The 16,291-nt window shown below is 41.9% G+C and overlaps 1 protein-coding gene across 4 annotated transcripts; it reads left to right on the forward strand.

Moving 5' to 3' along the window:
* Positions 1-2,232: 2,232 nt before the first annotated feature.
* On the forward strand, positions 2,233-15,634 carry LOC112248979. Of its 4 annotated transcripts, none has more exons than XR_006083248.1 (6): positions 2,233-2,386; positions 7,853-7,914; positions 7,999-8,099; positions 13,417-13,589; positions 13,703-13,838; positions 13,946-15,634. XR_006083248.1 is itself a non-coding variant. In XM_042320875.1 (6 exons), the coding sequence occupies exon 1, from the start codon at positions 3,614-3,616 to the stop codon at positions 5,456-5,458; it is 1,845 nt and encodes a 614-aa protein (XP_042176809.1). In that variant the 5' UTR covers positions 2,399-3,613; the 3' UTR covers positions 5,459-7,747; positions 7,853-7,914; positions 7,999-8,099; positions 13,417-13,589; positions 13,703-13,838; positions 13,946-15,634. The 4 variants fall into 4 exon arrangements, 2 of the variants coding, with proteins under 2 accessions (XP_042176809.1, XP_042176810.1); XM_042320875.1 differs by lacking the exon at positions 2,233-2,386 and adding an exon at positions 2,399-7,747; XR_006083249.1 differs by lacking the exon at positions 7,999-8,099 and having other exon boundaries at positions 2,234-2,386.
* The last annotated feature ends 657 nt before the right edge of the window (positions 15,635-16,291 follow it).

Raw genomic sequence — 16,291 nt, forward strand, 5'->3', positions numbered from 1 at the left:
CTTAACCTCGTTCTACTAACATGCCACGTTAATTATCCTAACCTGCTACCTTCTTCTTTGGAATTTGTTTGGCAGATCGCATCCACCTTTTAAGTGCATACACCGCCAACTACTGTACTGGTGTGTGTGAGGCAATTTACAGTCTAACTACATTACATTCTTTGATATGGTAATACAAAATTGTGAAAAAGGAAAATTTCCCTCCCAACTATTAACCCTCTCAAAAAAATACAAAAATAAAACACCACACCATTCCACTATTTAATTATATCTAGTCCCACACCAGACCTAATCCTGCAGCTGTTACGCAGTAAATCCTCTCAATCCCAAGTACTTCTCTGCCGCTGCCACCACAACCACTATTTTCTGTGACTTTTGATCCATTTCTGCAGTACAATTGACAACCATGGCTATAAATGCTAAAAAGCCCACCTTACTGAAGCACATATTCTGGTCTCTGCCTACTTACAGGAATCCTCTCAGAATCCCTCACCCTGTTCCCATCTTCCACTACCACTCTCTTCACTGCTTCGGCATACAACACTTTCTGTACTACTCTAGGCCGTTATTGTAAATAAGAATTTGTTCTTAACTGACTTGCCTAGTGAAATAAAGGTTAAATACATAACCCTGGCAACCTCAACCTGCCTTTCTCTCACCGGACACCTCCGATCTCCAGCCCCATGGGCAGTCCTACAACTAACATCCATAACGTTTTCCACCAATACCACACATTCCATCATCTTATGCCCTCCTACACACTTTTCACATCTAGGCATCTCCCTCCTACACACTGCTGCAACATGCCCATAAACATGACACCTAAAACACTAGTATTTTTGGAAAACAAAAGCTTTCATGGGATAACTGACACTTCCTACCCTGACCTTATCTGGCAAAGACTCTACATAAACACTCAGCATGACAGACAAAGTCTTCTGTTTCCCCACACTCTCCACCAGATCTACGTCTCACCTAACTGTATCTGTCACAGACACCGGGAATCTTACATTTCAACTGCTCCTCCTTAACACTTAGTGCTGACCCGTTATCACTCCTTTCATCAGCGCCCTGCTCCGGAGAGCAAAGCAAGTCACAATGCTTGTCCCTAATTGCGTAATCCGGAGCACCCGCTCCCTCTGGGTGGAGGAAACACAAATCATATGGATCTGCCAAAATGCAATGATCCATTGTCTCTACAAATCTCACTCCCACTGGGCCATAATCATCCTTATCATCTTCGAGACGAGGCCCGAACTCGGCGGTCCTCATCACAGGCACTTCCATCCTCACTCTCGCCAGGTTCCATCTCTGAAATGCTTGGGCACGTATCCCTCTTTAGGCACTCGACACCAACCTTCCTCACCATACTGCTTCCCTCTACACTCAACTTCTTCGCAGCAGTCATCACTGCACCTGCCACAGTTAATTCATCATCACTCTCGTCATGTTCAATTTCCTCCTCAAGCTCTTCAAAAAGTTCTGAGATCCTCCATTCTATATTCACTCAAAATATATTACACTTTTCTCCTTTTTTTCTTGTCCACCATCATCTCCTTCACCAGATCTTCCAGAAGGCTTGTGCAATCCCCCATTCCATATTTATGCATAATATGTTCCACTTTTTTTCTTGTCCACCATTTGACTGCGTGTCCAATACTGAACTAACTCTTCTTCTTTGGCAGCTGCTATGTTAGTTCTCTTAACCTGCTATGTAAATATTAAACTGACCCCCGGTGCACCCTACGGCCGCAATAATAAGCAATAATGGAGCGCTGATGTTACACCCATCGCTGTTAATTCCCCCCTTCTTCCCCCCACACTCCGAGCACAAATAGAACAATGAGCCAGATATTTCACCAGATGTATAAATGTTAAGCATCCGGATGGCATTTCCACTCACTTCCAAATTGGGTGATGAGAGGAAGCCCAGTAGCCGACAAGTGGGAGAATGTGGACAGAGATTGATTTTGGCCTACATTCTGCAAATTTTCTAATTTAAGAAATATTTGGTCTACATACAGTTTTCTGTTTCCCAAATTATAATCTGTTACAAACAGAGTGGACTGCGTTTTGTAGACTTTACCCTTTGCCAAAGTTAAAAGTAAAAATAAAATTAAAAGAAGCGTTTTTTAGGACTGCGAGGGCGAATTGAGTTATTGCACAGGCGCATGTCAGGGTAGGCGTTCCCTAACGGAAAAATGCTAATAAATACTTTAACGGTCCAATAGAATCTCACTATCTCGGACTCAGAACATTCAGTTCACATTTCCGGAATAAGCTAACCGTTACCCACCTGGAAGATGAAGTACTTTACTGTAGCACCAACTTTTTTTCAAGTTCCAAACTGTTTTATTGAAGGCTAAGGGGGACCTGCAAAATCAAGGTAGCTACAGTAATAGCTAACTAACGTTAGCAAGCTTAGCGAGGCTATTTGATGTGAGCCACTAGTCTATGACAAACAATAGGCTACTCCATGTACTGATAATTCATGTTCTGCAATCAATGCGCCCTTGCAAGTGGCATATTTGCCGTCAATATAGACCTCAATACATAGTTAGCTAGATGAGTTGGCTGCTTGGTGGTACTCACAATATGCATTTGTTATGTGCCAAGACTCATTGGATTTAACGTTACTGCAGTGAGATGCAAGTTAGGCTTGTCAATTAGCCTGAGGTTAGTTTGATAAACTGTGTGGGGGTAATTCAGGACACAAAGCACCCATTAGGTGTTGTGGTGTAATAACCAGTCATTTTTACAAGCAGACAGAGAAGTTGAGTGGGTGGACTCCCTTGGTCAGTTGGTGTAGGCCAAACATTAAACTTGGAATCATCTGTAGTTACACCACTATATCTAATATTACATAACCTATTTCCTCAGACTCTCACCATTTTCACTGTTATAAAAAGGACTTTATAAAAATCTATTGGATTGATATGCTTAAGGAGATAGGCCTGGTCAGCTACTTGGACATTACTAGGTCTAACCAAACTATATTTAAGTTGACCCTGGGTGTCACCCAGATAGCTAGTTAAGTCGGTGTGAGATGGATGTAGATATAAAGCCAGAGGAGGATGAGATGGAGATATCCCCAGCTGTCATTTTGTCTGACTCTTTTAATGCAAGTTATTCATATGCCGAAAATTGGTATGACACAACAAAATAAAGCCTTATTTGTGTTCCGTTAGAAGATACAAAATCAAGAGATAGGGAGATTAAAATTAAATCAACAACAGTTGGTGCTCCAGCTGTAAATGTGGGTGGTAAAGGTGTTGTCCATGTTCACACAGAACAGGATAACCCAAGCACCCCTGTAGGGAATTTAATCAAAGATAAGCCATGTTTTTACATATCTCCCAATGATATTCAGATTGGAAAAGTATGTACCTGTTCTCAGTCGCAACATTTAGTTGCAGAAAGTGTTTCTTTGGGAGGACAAATCAACCCAACTGCACAGATATTTAGCAGCTTTCAAATACAGCCACTAAACAATGATCAAGTGCTGACTGATTATGTTAATCTCCCAAGTCAAAGTATTGCCAAACCGTTTCTGATAATTTCACCTGCAATAGCAAGTGACAGTAATTTAACTCCAGTGCTGCAACCATGTCATATGAGGACTCACAGGCCTATTCTTCCAGCCTATTGTACACCATTTACTTCTACCTCTGTTCAAGAGGAAGACTACGACGTTAAAATTAAAAAAAGAGGGAAGAAAATGGTCAAGGCACAAAAAGGGAGAAAAGATGGAGATATGTGGCGACATCGTGTTAATTACTCAAAACATATTTCGCAAAGGTCGTCAGCTGGAAAAAAGTTGAAGGATCCATACTCCAACTGCAAGAAAATTGGCTTGAATTTCAATGTTGGGTCTGGATCCAATCAGAAACTAGATGTGCAGTTGCTGACTAAAGGTGTGATGGTTGAGGTTTCTGATTTTGCTAAAGAAGTTAATAGAGCTCAGCAGCATGTTGTCTGTGACATTCTAGAGTACAACTTTGATCTTGGTTTGCAAAAGCATCAAAGGTATGATTTTGCGACACATACTATGCACAAATTAAGAGAATTGATGAGAAACCGAAAAACTGTTCTAGGAACACCTCCATTACCAATTCAGGTTTTTACCCTTCCTGATTCCAACACGATAAAAGGTTCAAAATATGCCCTTTCAACTGCAAAGAATTATAACCGTGTGTCAGAAAATCTTGAACCTGCTGACACGCTCTTAATGGACAAATCTCATCTGGACATCGTATCCAGACTTACTCAGCATTTCAAGACAGACAACCTGTTAACTGAGAAAGATGTAACGCAGTGTGCTGGTGGAACGGCGTACAGCCTTGCAAGGGACCAAAACGGGCATCTAATGGCGTCTACAATATCAAAAACAATGAAGGACCCCTATCCCCTCTGTAAGAAAATAGGATTAGAACTTGATGTGAAATCCAATTTTGGGGCAAAAGAGAAACGTAATGCGGAATTATTGACCAACGGTGTAATGATTGAACTTGGCAATTTTGCCAAAGATGTTTGTGGAACTTACAAGCAAATTGTCATTGATGTCCTAGAGCACAATTTTGATCTTGATTTGCCTATTGAGAAAACCAAGCTGTCTACCTATATTATTACAAAGTTGAGACGAGTTGTTAAGAAAATGACATGCATGGCACATAGAAGGAAACCTCCATATTTAAAGGAATCATTCTCACTGGGGGTTGGCACAAGAAAGAAACCTGCAGTGATTTCCAGTAAAATGCAGGTCATTAACTCAATTGACTCAATTGTGTGGAAATATCAAGGACCGAAAAAAGTAACAGAAAGAAAACGATTCGATTTGAGAAGGAAAAAGGGAGAAAGAGCCACTTGCAAAGTAAGAGACACGAAGGCAGAGAAATTTCATAGAGGTAGACGGGTCGGCCTAATTTCTCAGTCTGTGAAGAAACAGACCATCTCCAACGAGACTGGACTCACATTGTCAGCTGGAAAAACGAAGGTCCCTGTCAGCAAAATTAAAAAGGCAAACGTGATGCCTTTTGCAGAGAAAGTGGTGAAAAACTGCTACCCCTTGTGCAAAGAAGAAGGTGTGGAACTTGAATTGAGATCCAAACCACCATCCAAAACAAAACTTGACTCACAGTTACTGACTAATGGCGTAATGTATGAGGTTCATAAGTTTGCAAAAAATACAAAAAAGGCTTATATGTATACTGTCTATGATATACTGGAATATAATTTTGATCTAGATTTGCAAAATCAGAAACGCTGTCAATTTGCCATACATATTTCATCTAAACTGAAACGAATGGCTAAACGGAAACATGTCACAAATGAAGACTTTTCAAAAGAAGTGTTTATAATACCGCTTGTGACTAGACAATACAAGAAAAAAGAAGCTACTCCACCTGCAAGATTGTCAAAAAGACAATTGGATTTGAAAAGGATTACAAGAGGCAAATGATACAGAGGAGAAGATGAACTATCAGAAGATGGTTAACAAGAGCGGTTTGAAATATCTGGTCGCTGATGCAAGGACTGTATGGTCTCTGCATGCTGAAGAGATCATCTCTATCGAAACAGATGAAACTGTCAAGCTTGGCCAAGATAATGGACCCACTGACTTCTGCTTAAAGGAGTCTGACGTTCACTCTGGGGTCATAGAGCAAACCCCATACCCAGAGAACTACCAAGTTGACATTTGCAGGAAAATGATCAATGAAATTGTTACGAGTGGTGAAATGCAACAGATGAGATGGATTTTTGTAACCTTTTCAAAGTGTTTTGGTGCTGGGACTGGTTCCGAAAAGAAATTTGAACAAATCCTCGCTGAATACAGATCAGACATCCTACCACTGATGGTTGAGAAACATTGTGGCTTTAGTTCCACTGAAAAGACAATGATGTGCCTTGTAAGTCAGCTCTTCTGTGGCTTACATTTGATTGATGGCTTTGCTCACCAGGCAAAAACAAGTCTTCTACTTTGGGAAAATATGATTTTAGGAGATAAGGAAGTAGGAGTCCATAGCTCCCCTAACATTGGGACAACAGAGTTGGAGTCTGGAACAGTGCGTTTGGTGAGTTCTGTGAGTGATGCTGTGCAAGAGCTTGGATGGGCAGAGGACGGTCAGCTTGTTCCGTTCGAAACCTTTTTGACCAGCAAAAAATAATTTGATGAAGTTCCTTTGTCTCTATCCATTGGACATAGAATTGATGGTCTGTTTCATAATTCTGCTGGGGTGTATAGCATCCATGATGATTTGGTTGAGTTTACCAGTACGTACGGAGCTGAGAGTAGTTTGCTTGCCACAGTTGTTGCTGATTTGGAGGTTCAACAGTTCAAGGCCGGATGCAGAGCTCTGGGTCTGGTTTCCAAGCTTATCATTGATCCTCTCTGGAGAGCCTTAACTTTGAAGGGAAACGTGTTGGAGATGGAAGAAAGATACCAAACCCTTGTTACCAAACTCAAGGAATTGCAGGAAGATGGGAGAGACCTTGTTGAAGGAAATGCATGCTTGTTTGATGACATTGAGGTACCCAAGAACCTTGTGTTTGACAGGCTTACCATGTGGACCGACACAGACTTTTTTTGAGTTGACTGTTCAGATTGTTGAGTTGATCCTAGCCAGTTTTCTGAAGGTATGTTCTATGATGCGTCCAGTCGATTTAGAGCTCCTGTCACAAAAGAATGATCGATTCAGAAAGGATTTGGCAATATTAGATCAATTGCAAAAAGCTAAGTCAAATGCAGTCAGTATTGCCATTGAAGGCATGGACATGTGCAAGAAGAATCAGATTTGGGAATGGCTGTCCTTTTTGGATGAACCAAAAATAGTGTCAATGAGGAGAACATTCCAGACAGTGTAGGCAAAGGAAGAAGAAAAGCTCACTGCCACACCTGCAGAAGAATGAAAATGGTAAAGTAATAGACATGACAGACAGAGTGAGTGAGTCTTTTATTTGTTTATTTATTTACTAATGAACCACAGTAGGACTATACAGGACATAACCTTTTTTTATAACAGGTTTAACTTTGTCCCTTTCAAAAATGTTGCATGAACGTGATTTTCTTTCTAGCACCTTAACTTTTGTGTTCAGACTGGTGAAAGATAAACAGCAATGCAACCTCAGACAATAAGTAGATGCAAGTATAATATAGTTACACTATATACTTATTTTGTGATATATTGTATAGCCTAATGATGTTCAAACGCGGTGTCAGTGAATGTTGAACGTCAAATAACGCTTATCCATCATCCATGCTTCGTCTCAATGGTTGAATTTGCATATTTCCTTGGCCTTCTTTTGACGCCTGGTCTTGTTTTTGAAAAGACTAATTGAATGAAAAAAAATCTAATTTTGAAAGGAGACCAGTCATTATTTTAGTGTTATTAGCTTATTTCTGGACCATTTTTCCCCTCACTTTTTTGTATAACCATTGAATTGCCTACTTGAATGGTCATCTTAAATAGAAACAAGATGGAGAGCAAGGCTCTGAAAGTTGTCAACTTTTCCACTGTTCAAAATTAATCATGCTTTATTTTTTTTAATACCTTTTTTTAAAATCATATTTTGGTAATCTGTTTTTGAGAGACTGTTTTATCGCTATATTTTTGTTGGAGATCAAGATGTTTTCATTAGGACAAATGCACTGCAGTGCTTTTCTATCTGCTGCAACATTCAACGTTGCACATTTATGTAGACTTCAGGAAGAACATGCTTTTATATATAAACATCAGATAATTTGCAAAAGGTGAGAGCTTCATTCCCTCAAACTATTCACTATTTAATTTAAGTAGCTCTTTAGTTTATTCAATTGTTGTTTTTTACCATGACTATGCATTCTGTCTTTCTGCAGGCTGAGTTCCAGGTTTGTGATGTCCACCATGAGAGATTCTCATTAAAGTTGAACCAGTGACTGTGAGTACTGTATATTAGAGGTCTTCTCGGATCCTGAAATTTTGATCCAAACTGAATTGAATCTGTGAAATTCCCATCCGACAGGACCCGCAATTTGTTTGTGTGAAAATCAAAGCCTGATTCAGGTCCAAGGTGTACCAGATCCGACCCAAAATATATCCGAAATGAGGGAGAATCTGATCCAGGTCTGTATCGAACCCATATGTATCCGAAAAATAAATAAATAAATGCTGTGCTTTATTGCTACGCAAGCCAGCAGAATTGTTTTGACTTGTCTGTTAGGCAGTGAACTTTAACGTTTCACATGCATTTTCTGTTGTAGGCTAAACTAAAGTAATATAGCTTAATATTTTCATAAATGACATCCCTAATTTTAAAATGTCAACACAATATGAAGGGAAGAGGTATGTGTGGCGAAGACGCACTAGTCGGCTGTCTCTCTCCAGAATGCGCTCTGTCTCCCGCTTTTTCGTGCACATTCATTGTGAATTGTTTGCCCTTTGTTCATGTTTATTTGTATCTTTTTTTCTTGAGCACACATAAAGTACCTGGCCTGTACGCAAATGTAGGCCTATAAATATTCCCATATGGGGATGTCTGGTAGTAATTCTGATTGTCTTAACTGACCACCACTTATGAGCTGCGGCGCTTCTGTGTTTTTTTCCGTCACCTCACACAAAGTCAACAGAGTGTTTTACATCCATTGCGAATGACAATAGTTCCTCACTGTATTTAAAAAATCTTTCCAACACTCTCCTTCTCGATAGGCCTAAGTAACCACAGCACGTCCCAGTGTGAAATGGCAACAGATTGCTCATCCCAAATCTCCAGTAGAAATGTCATGAATTAGTCTACCTGAACACTTCTCCCTTGTGCAAATACAGCTGTGTCTGTTCGGAGCTCATTGGCGAGGGGAAACAGTGAGTTGAAACAATGTTTCCTGTAGCGAGTACTTAAGCCAGACAGAGTGAGAGGCAGACAAGTGGAGGAGAGAGATTAATGCAATTGACTGACCCGGGATCCGAGGGTCAACTACACAATAACGGGTCGGATCCTAGGTAATTGGTTCGGGTATATCCGTAAAGACCTCTGCTGTGCATCCCTGCCTCTTTTGGACAAAGCACCCCTTTTCAGACCTGTCTGAAGGTGATGGCCCTTACAAGTCTCCTGTGGCAACATAAACAATGGAGTAATATGTCCATAGCTTAGGGCATTATGTCCCTAGCTTTTTGGTTAAGAAAGTTTTTATTAATATTACGTTGATTCTTTGAAAATAAAAGGGTCGGGCTTTGTTTCATTAATAGGCTTTGTTTCAAAAATACTGGAATATCTTAGACTGTGGCTTTAGCATTAACCCTATAGTAAGATAAAATCTTATGAAGCTCATTTTGTCCTTTTGTCCTCTAACATAGTGTGCTGAGATGTCTCCTGTGTTCGATTGTAGGCTTTCTTAGTTGTTCTTACAGTTTTTACAAGTAACATGTTGATGGCGTTTGAATAAGTTTGCTGTTTGCTATATACAAGGGGTACCAGTATTGAGTAGATGTGCAGGAGTATGAGGTAATGGAGGTATATACTGTATGTAATTTTTATTTATTTATTTAACTAGGCAAGTCAGTCAAGAAAAAATTCTTATTTACAATGATGACGCTGGGCCAATTGTGCGCCGCCCTATGGGTTCCCAATCACGGCGGTTGTGATACAGCCTTGAATCAAACCAGGGTCTGTAATGACGTAATGGGTCCTGTTGGTTCCAGAATTAGTACATCAGTACCACTTGCCGTGCGGTAGCGGAGAGAACAGTTTATGACTTGGGTGGCTAGAGTCTTTGACCATTTTTAGGGCCTTTCTCTTACACAGCCTGGTACAGAGGTCCTGGTAGGGAGCTCGGCCCCAGTGATGAACTGGGCCGCCCGCCTGAACTACCCTAGTGTTTTGCGGTCGGATGCCAAGCAGTGCCGTTCCAAGCGGTGATGCAGCCAGTCAAGATGTTCTCAATGGTGCAGCTGTATAACTTTTTTAGGATCTGAGGTCCCATGCCAAATCTTTTCAGCCTCCTGAGTGGGAAGAAGTGTTGTAGTACCCTCTTCACGACTGTGTTGGTGTGTTTGAACCATGATAAATCCTTAGTAATGTGGACACCAAGGAACTTGAAGCTCTCGACCTGCTCAACTACAGCCCTGTCGATGTGAATGGGGGCGTGCTCGGCCCTCCGTTTCCTGGAGGCCATGATCATCTCCTTTGTCTTGCTGATGTTGAGGGAGAGGTTGTTGTCCTGGCACCACACTGCCAGGTCTCCTCCCTATAGGCTGTCTCATCATCGCCGGTGAGGCTTACCACCGCTGTGTCGTCGGCAATTTTAATGATGGTGTTGGAGACTTGCGCGGCCATGCAGTAGTGGGTGAACAGGGAGTACAGGAAAGACTAAGCATGCACCTCTGAGGGGCCCCTATGTTGATGGTCAGCGTGGCAGATGTGTTGTTGCCTTTTCTCACCACTAAGAGACTGAGGTAGGAGACAGACCATTGAGGGAGTGGCCTCCCATCCCGCATATTGTCAATCTAAGGTTATGTTATGTAGACACAGATAATGATTTGACAACTAGCCATAATTCTATCCGCCTGATTCCTGCTTACAAGCGAAAACTAAAGTAGAAAGCACCAATGACTCGTTCAATAAAACAGCGGTCAGATGAACAGATGCTAAGCTACAGGACTGTTTTGCTGGCACAGCCTGGAATAGGTTCCAGGATTCTTCCGATGGCATTGAGGAGTACACCACATCCGTCACTGGCTTCATCAATAAGTGCATCGATGACGTCGTCCCCACAGTGACTGTACGTACTTACCCCAACCAGAAGCCATGAATTGCAGACAACATCCGCACTGAGCTAAATGGTAGAGCTGCCGCTTTCATGGAGCGGGACTCTAACCAGGAAGTTTATAAGAAATCCCACTATGCCCTCCGACGCACCACCAAACAGGCAAAGCGTTAATGCAGGACTAAGATTGAATTGTACTACACCGGCACTGACGCTCATCGGATGTGGCAGGTCTTGCAAACTATTACAGACTACGAAGGGAATTATAGCCGTGAGCTACCCAGGGACACGAGCCTACCAGGCGAGCTAAATTACTTCTATGCTTGCTTCAATGCAAGTAACACTGAAACATGCCTGAGAGCATCAGCTGTTCCAGACAACTGTGTGATCACGCCCTCCGTAGCCGATATGAGTAAGATCTTTAAACAGGTGTTGTGGAAAAATCCTACGCAGGGACACTCGAAGTCAATCTTAAATTAATAATTGTTTATTGTCAGCGTGCTGGAGTGGTTCCAACGAACTCAATGCACCATAGTACACATGTCAATCAGGAGCTCTCCTTGGGCAGACCCAAAAGTTGTCTTATATACGGCAATAGACAGACAAGTTATATTTGCAGAATTTAGCATAATTCATTAATCATTACTATTTTGTTTCATTCATGTGACTGACCAATACTGTTTCACAACATGTGACAGACCAACACCTCACGATGCTTCTCCTCTCTAAGCTGAGACCTTTAAACTGAGATATCTTTTGTTCGTTCTCGAAACAACGTCTGGGCGTACTGCCAAATTGCATCTACTGATAGTGAGGATTTGTACAGTCAGACACTTGCATGAACACAGAAATGGATTTATAACTAATTTCTGTGTTTTATTCATGTGCCATTCTATAAGAAAAGCACAAACATTAACATTTCCATTACACAGGGCAAATTTACAAGGCCGCAGCGCCAGACGGATTACAAGGACATGTACTCGAAGCATGCGCTGACCAGCTGGCAAGTGTCTTCACTGACATTTTCAACCTGTCCCTGACTGAGTCTGTAATTCCAACATGTTTCAAGCACACCACCTGTGCCAAAGAACACTAAGGTAACCTGCCTAAATGACTACCGACCCGTAGCACTCACGTCTGTAACCATGAAGTGCTTTAAAAGGCTGCTCATGACTCACAACAATACCATTATCCCAGAAACTCTAGACAAACTCCAATTTGCATACCGCCCCAATATGCACAGATGATGCAATCTCTATTGCACTGAACACTGCCCTTTCCCACCCGGACAAAAGGAACACCTACATGAGAATGCTATTCATTGACTACAGCTCAGCGTTCAACACCATAGTGCCCGCAAAGCTCATCAATAAGCTAAGGACCCTGGGACTAAACACGTCCTTCTGGAACTGGATCATGGACTTCCTGACGGGCCGCCTCCATGTGTTAAGGGTAGATAACAACACATCCGCCACGCTGATTCTCAACACGGGGACCCCTCAGGGTTGTGTGCTCAATCCCCTCCTGTACTCCCTGTTCACTCATGACAGCATGGCCAGGCACAATTCCAACACCATCATTAAGTTTGCTGATTTCAACAGTGATTTCAACTGATCACCGACAACGATGAGAAAGCCTATAGGGAGGAGGTCAGACACCTAGCCGTGTGGTGCCAGGACAACAACCTCTCCCTCAATGTGATCAAGACAAAGGAGATGATTGTTGACTACAGGAAAAGGAGGACCGAGCACTCCTCCATTCTCATCAACGGGGCTGTAGTTGAGCAGGTTGAGAGCTTCAAGTTCCTTGGTGTCCACATCAACAACAAACTATCATGGACCAAACACACAGTCATAAAGAGGGCAAGACAAAGCCTATTCCCTCTCAGAAGACTGAAAAAAAATGTCTTGGGTCCTCAGATCCTCAAAAAGTTATACAGCTGCACCATCGAGAGCATCCTGACTGGTTGCATCACTGCCTGGTATGGCAACTGCTCGGCCACCGACCGCAAGGCACTACAGAGGGTAGTGTGTACGGCCCAGTGCATCACTGGGGCCAATCTTCCTGCCATCCAGGACCTCTATACCAGGTGGTGTCAGAGGAAGACTCCAGCCACACTAGTCATAGATTGTTCTCTCTGCTACCGCACGGCAAGTGTTACCAGAGCACCAAGTCTAGGTCCAAAAGGCTTCTCAATAGCTTCTACCCCCAAGCCATAAGACTCCTGAACAGTTAATCAAATGGCTACCCAGACTATTTGCATTGCTTGACCCCCCTCACGCTCTTTTATGCTGCTGCTACTCTGTTTATTATCTATGTATCGTCACTTTAACTACATGTACATATTACTTACATGTACATATTACCTCAATTACCTCAACTAACCGGTGCCCCCGCACATTGACTCTGTACCAGTACCCCCCATATATTTTACTGCTGCTCTTTATTATTTTTTACATGTATTTTTTACTTAGCTATTTTTTTTACTAAACACTTATTTTTCTTAACTGCATTGTTAGTTAAGGGCTTGTAAGTAAGCAGTTCACTAACGTTGTATTTGGCGCATGTGACAAATAAAATTAATTTGTGTGTGTATATATATATATATATACTGTGATGTTCTCTTGGTTTTATCTTCCCAGTTTCAGCAAAACTTTGATGTGTGCCGTGTCCCTGTGCAGAGTCTCAGATGGGGAGCTGGACCTCTTGAAGACCAAGCTAGACTGGCAGGCCTGTGGATCTCTTGTTCTGGGCTACTCAGAGGTGCTGCCAGAACTGGACCTCGGCACTATCAATTCACAGACCACCACCTACAGCCCCTCCATACAAACCTGCACATAGGACAAGTGCTGGGGTGAGTATGTTTTAGTTTGTGTTTGTGTGTGTCCATCGATCCATTTTGTGCAGGTAAGTATTGTCTGATCAGTTATTGACCACTCATTCTCTTCCTCTCTTCCTGTGTTGTAGCCTCAGTCACAACGTCATCACTGATGCTCTGACTGAAACTAGCCTACACCAACTGGTCTTTGCCAACTGTTCCACTAACCTACCGTATAGTGTGCATTGGAGTGCTTGCCTGTGATTGAGAAAGCGTGCGATGTAGGTAGGTAGTGAGTGAAGGCAGGGAGAGGGGCGGTCTCTTTTACTTGATGTAACTGTTGGAGGAGGGTGATCTGTTCGGTAATGATGAATAATATACTTTCTCTACAGCCTCTTCAACAACAGACTTGCAAACAGAACATCCTTCCTGACACACAAGACAAGAGTTCTGAGGTCTTGTAAAGAGGGATGAGAGGACTGCCAATAGATTATACTGATTCATTACTTTGATCAGTCCTACTTTCAACACTTCGTACTAAAAATGTACTCTGATTGCCCAATTAGGCTTGCATGGATTTCAGTGGAGTTAAACATGACACATGCAGTGTCACTGTTTCGGGGCTACGAGAAGGGGTCGAGAAGGGGCTACGAGAAGGGGTCAATTTGGAATTCAGCACTGTCCATGGGTTGACCGACCTGAACCTTTTTTTTTCTTAAATGTTTTTTTTTTTTTCACAGTATAGCTGGAAATGTAAAGATTGAAACATAGTAGGGGCATAGACCGAGGGTGGCCGAGGTGGGGCCCAATCCCTGTTGCCAGGGGGCCCAATCCCTGTTGCCAGGGGGCATATCTGGTACAGAGTCAGGGAGCTTAGACCACTACACTAGACTCCGTCACGACTGACCTGTACTTTTTACCAGAACAGAAATACTGTGTTCATCAGATTCTCCTCACTGTAAAACTCAGAATGGTTGTGAGGTCACAGGGAAAAGACTGATCTGAGGGACCACAGACTCACAAAACATTGTAGCTCACCTGACTGGAAAACACAGCTCTTGGTGGTGCCAATGTCTGACATGAAACAAAAATGAAAACATAACAGATAATTGCTCTCTACTTCCTACCACAATCTTATATATTACATACTTAGAATATGAATGTGATTATTCATACACTCATATTAGGCCTATTTCTCTTTGGTTGGGGTTATTCAATGGTTAAGTGGACTAGCTACCACTATGGCATTTTGATGTTATGGCGCCAGCGCTGGCTGGCTGAGAAGACAAGTAAATGGGCTAATAGTTGGCAGGGCGATTTGGGTTTTTCCAACTTTGTATTACCGTATCAAATAATTTAATGAAGGTAGAAAAATAACTTTATATCAGTGTTATGCATGTTGTTCAAGCGTGTAACTGCCCTCTCATTCGCTAGAATGGTCCCACCTGATCTCGCCTCCTCCCGACTTCCTTCCATCTTTGAAGACATGTATTTTCATTGTTAGAGTGGCCACTTGAGTATCTTATCTATATAATTGTCATGACTGTCACTCCTTGGTGAGGATCAAAGGTGCCGGATCAGCTAGGCCAATGGCTGACAGCCAAACTCTCTCTCTCCTGGGGGAGTTGGCCCGGTTTTATGATTTAACGACCAGATTGTAAATACCTGGCAGAAACTCTCCCTTTGGCTCTGCAGTATTGAATGTCTGAGTGTTACAGAGAGACTCTTGCTAAAAACTTTAACATCCAAAGATTTGACATTGGAACATTAGTTTTGAAATCCAAACGCTTGGAATGGTTGGTGGGTTTATTATTTTGATGGTGTAACATTGTAACTTTAAGAGCTTTCACAATGTATTGATCAGATTTGCATCTAAATGTTGTATAAAATAAATGATTAAGTATAAGAATACTGTTGTGAAGATAAAATATGATTTTAGCCTTCTAAATGAGAATTGTTTTTCATATAAACATTTACTAAGTCAGTAACCACGTCCACGTGAGCACAGACTTCGTGTCAGCATGATGGAACGCCCCTTTTTACCTAAGCATAAAAGGACTCGTAAGGAAATGTACATTAGACCAAAAATCAAATCAAATCAAATCAAATTTTATTTGTCACATACACATGGTTAGCAGATGTTAATGCGAGTGTAGCGAAATGCTTGTGCTTCTAGTTCCGACAATGCAGTAATAACGAGCAAGTAATCTAACTAACAATTCCAAAAAAACTACTGTCATACACAGTGTAAGGGGATAAAGAATATGTACATAAGGATATATGAATGAGTGATGGTACAGAGCAGCATAGGCAAGATACAGTAGATGATATCGAGTACAGTATATACATATGAGATAAGTATGTAAACCAAGTGGCATAGTTAAAGTGGCTAGTGATACATGTATTACATAAGGATGCAGTCGATGATATAGAGTACAGTATCAACATATGCATATGAGATGAACAATGTAGGGTAAGTAACATTATATAAGGTAGCATTGTTTAAAGTGGCTAGTGATATATTTACATCATTTCCCATCGATTCCCATGATTAAAGTGGCTGGAGTAGAGTCAGTGTCATTGACAGTGTGTTGGCAGTAGCCACTCAATGTTAGTGGTGGCTGTTTAACAGTCTGATGGCCTTGAGATAGAAGCTGTTTTTCAGTCTCTCTGTCCCAGCTTTGATGCACCTGTACTGGCCTCGCCTTCTGGATGGCAGCGGGGTGAACAGGCAGTGG

This window comes from Oncorhynchus tshawytscha, linkage group LG04, assembly GCF_018296145.1.
Source record: "Oncorhynchus tshawytscha isolate Ot180627B linkage group LG04, Otsh_v2.0, whole genome shotgun sequence".
In the NCBI taxonomy this organism is placed as follows: Eukaryota; Metazoa; Chordata; class Actinopteri; order Salmoniformes; family Salmonidae; genus Oncorhynchus; species Oncorhynchus tshawytscha.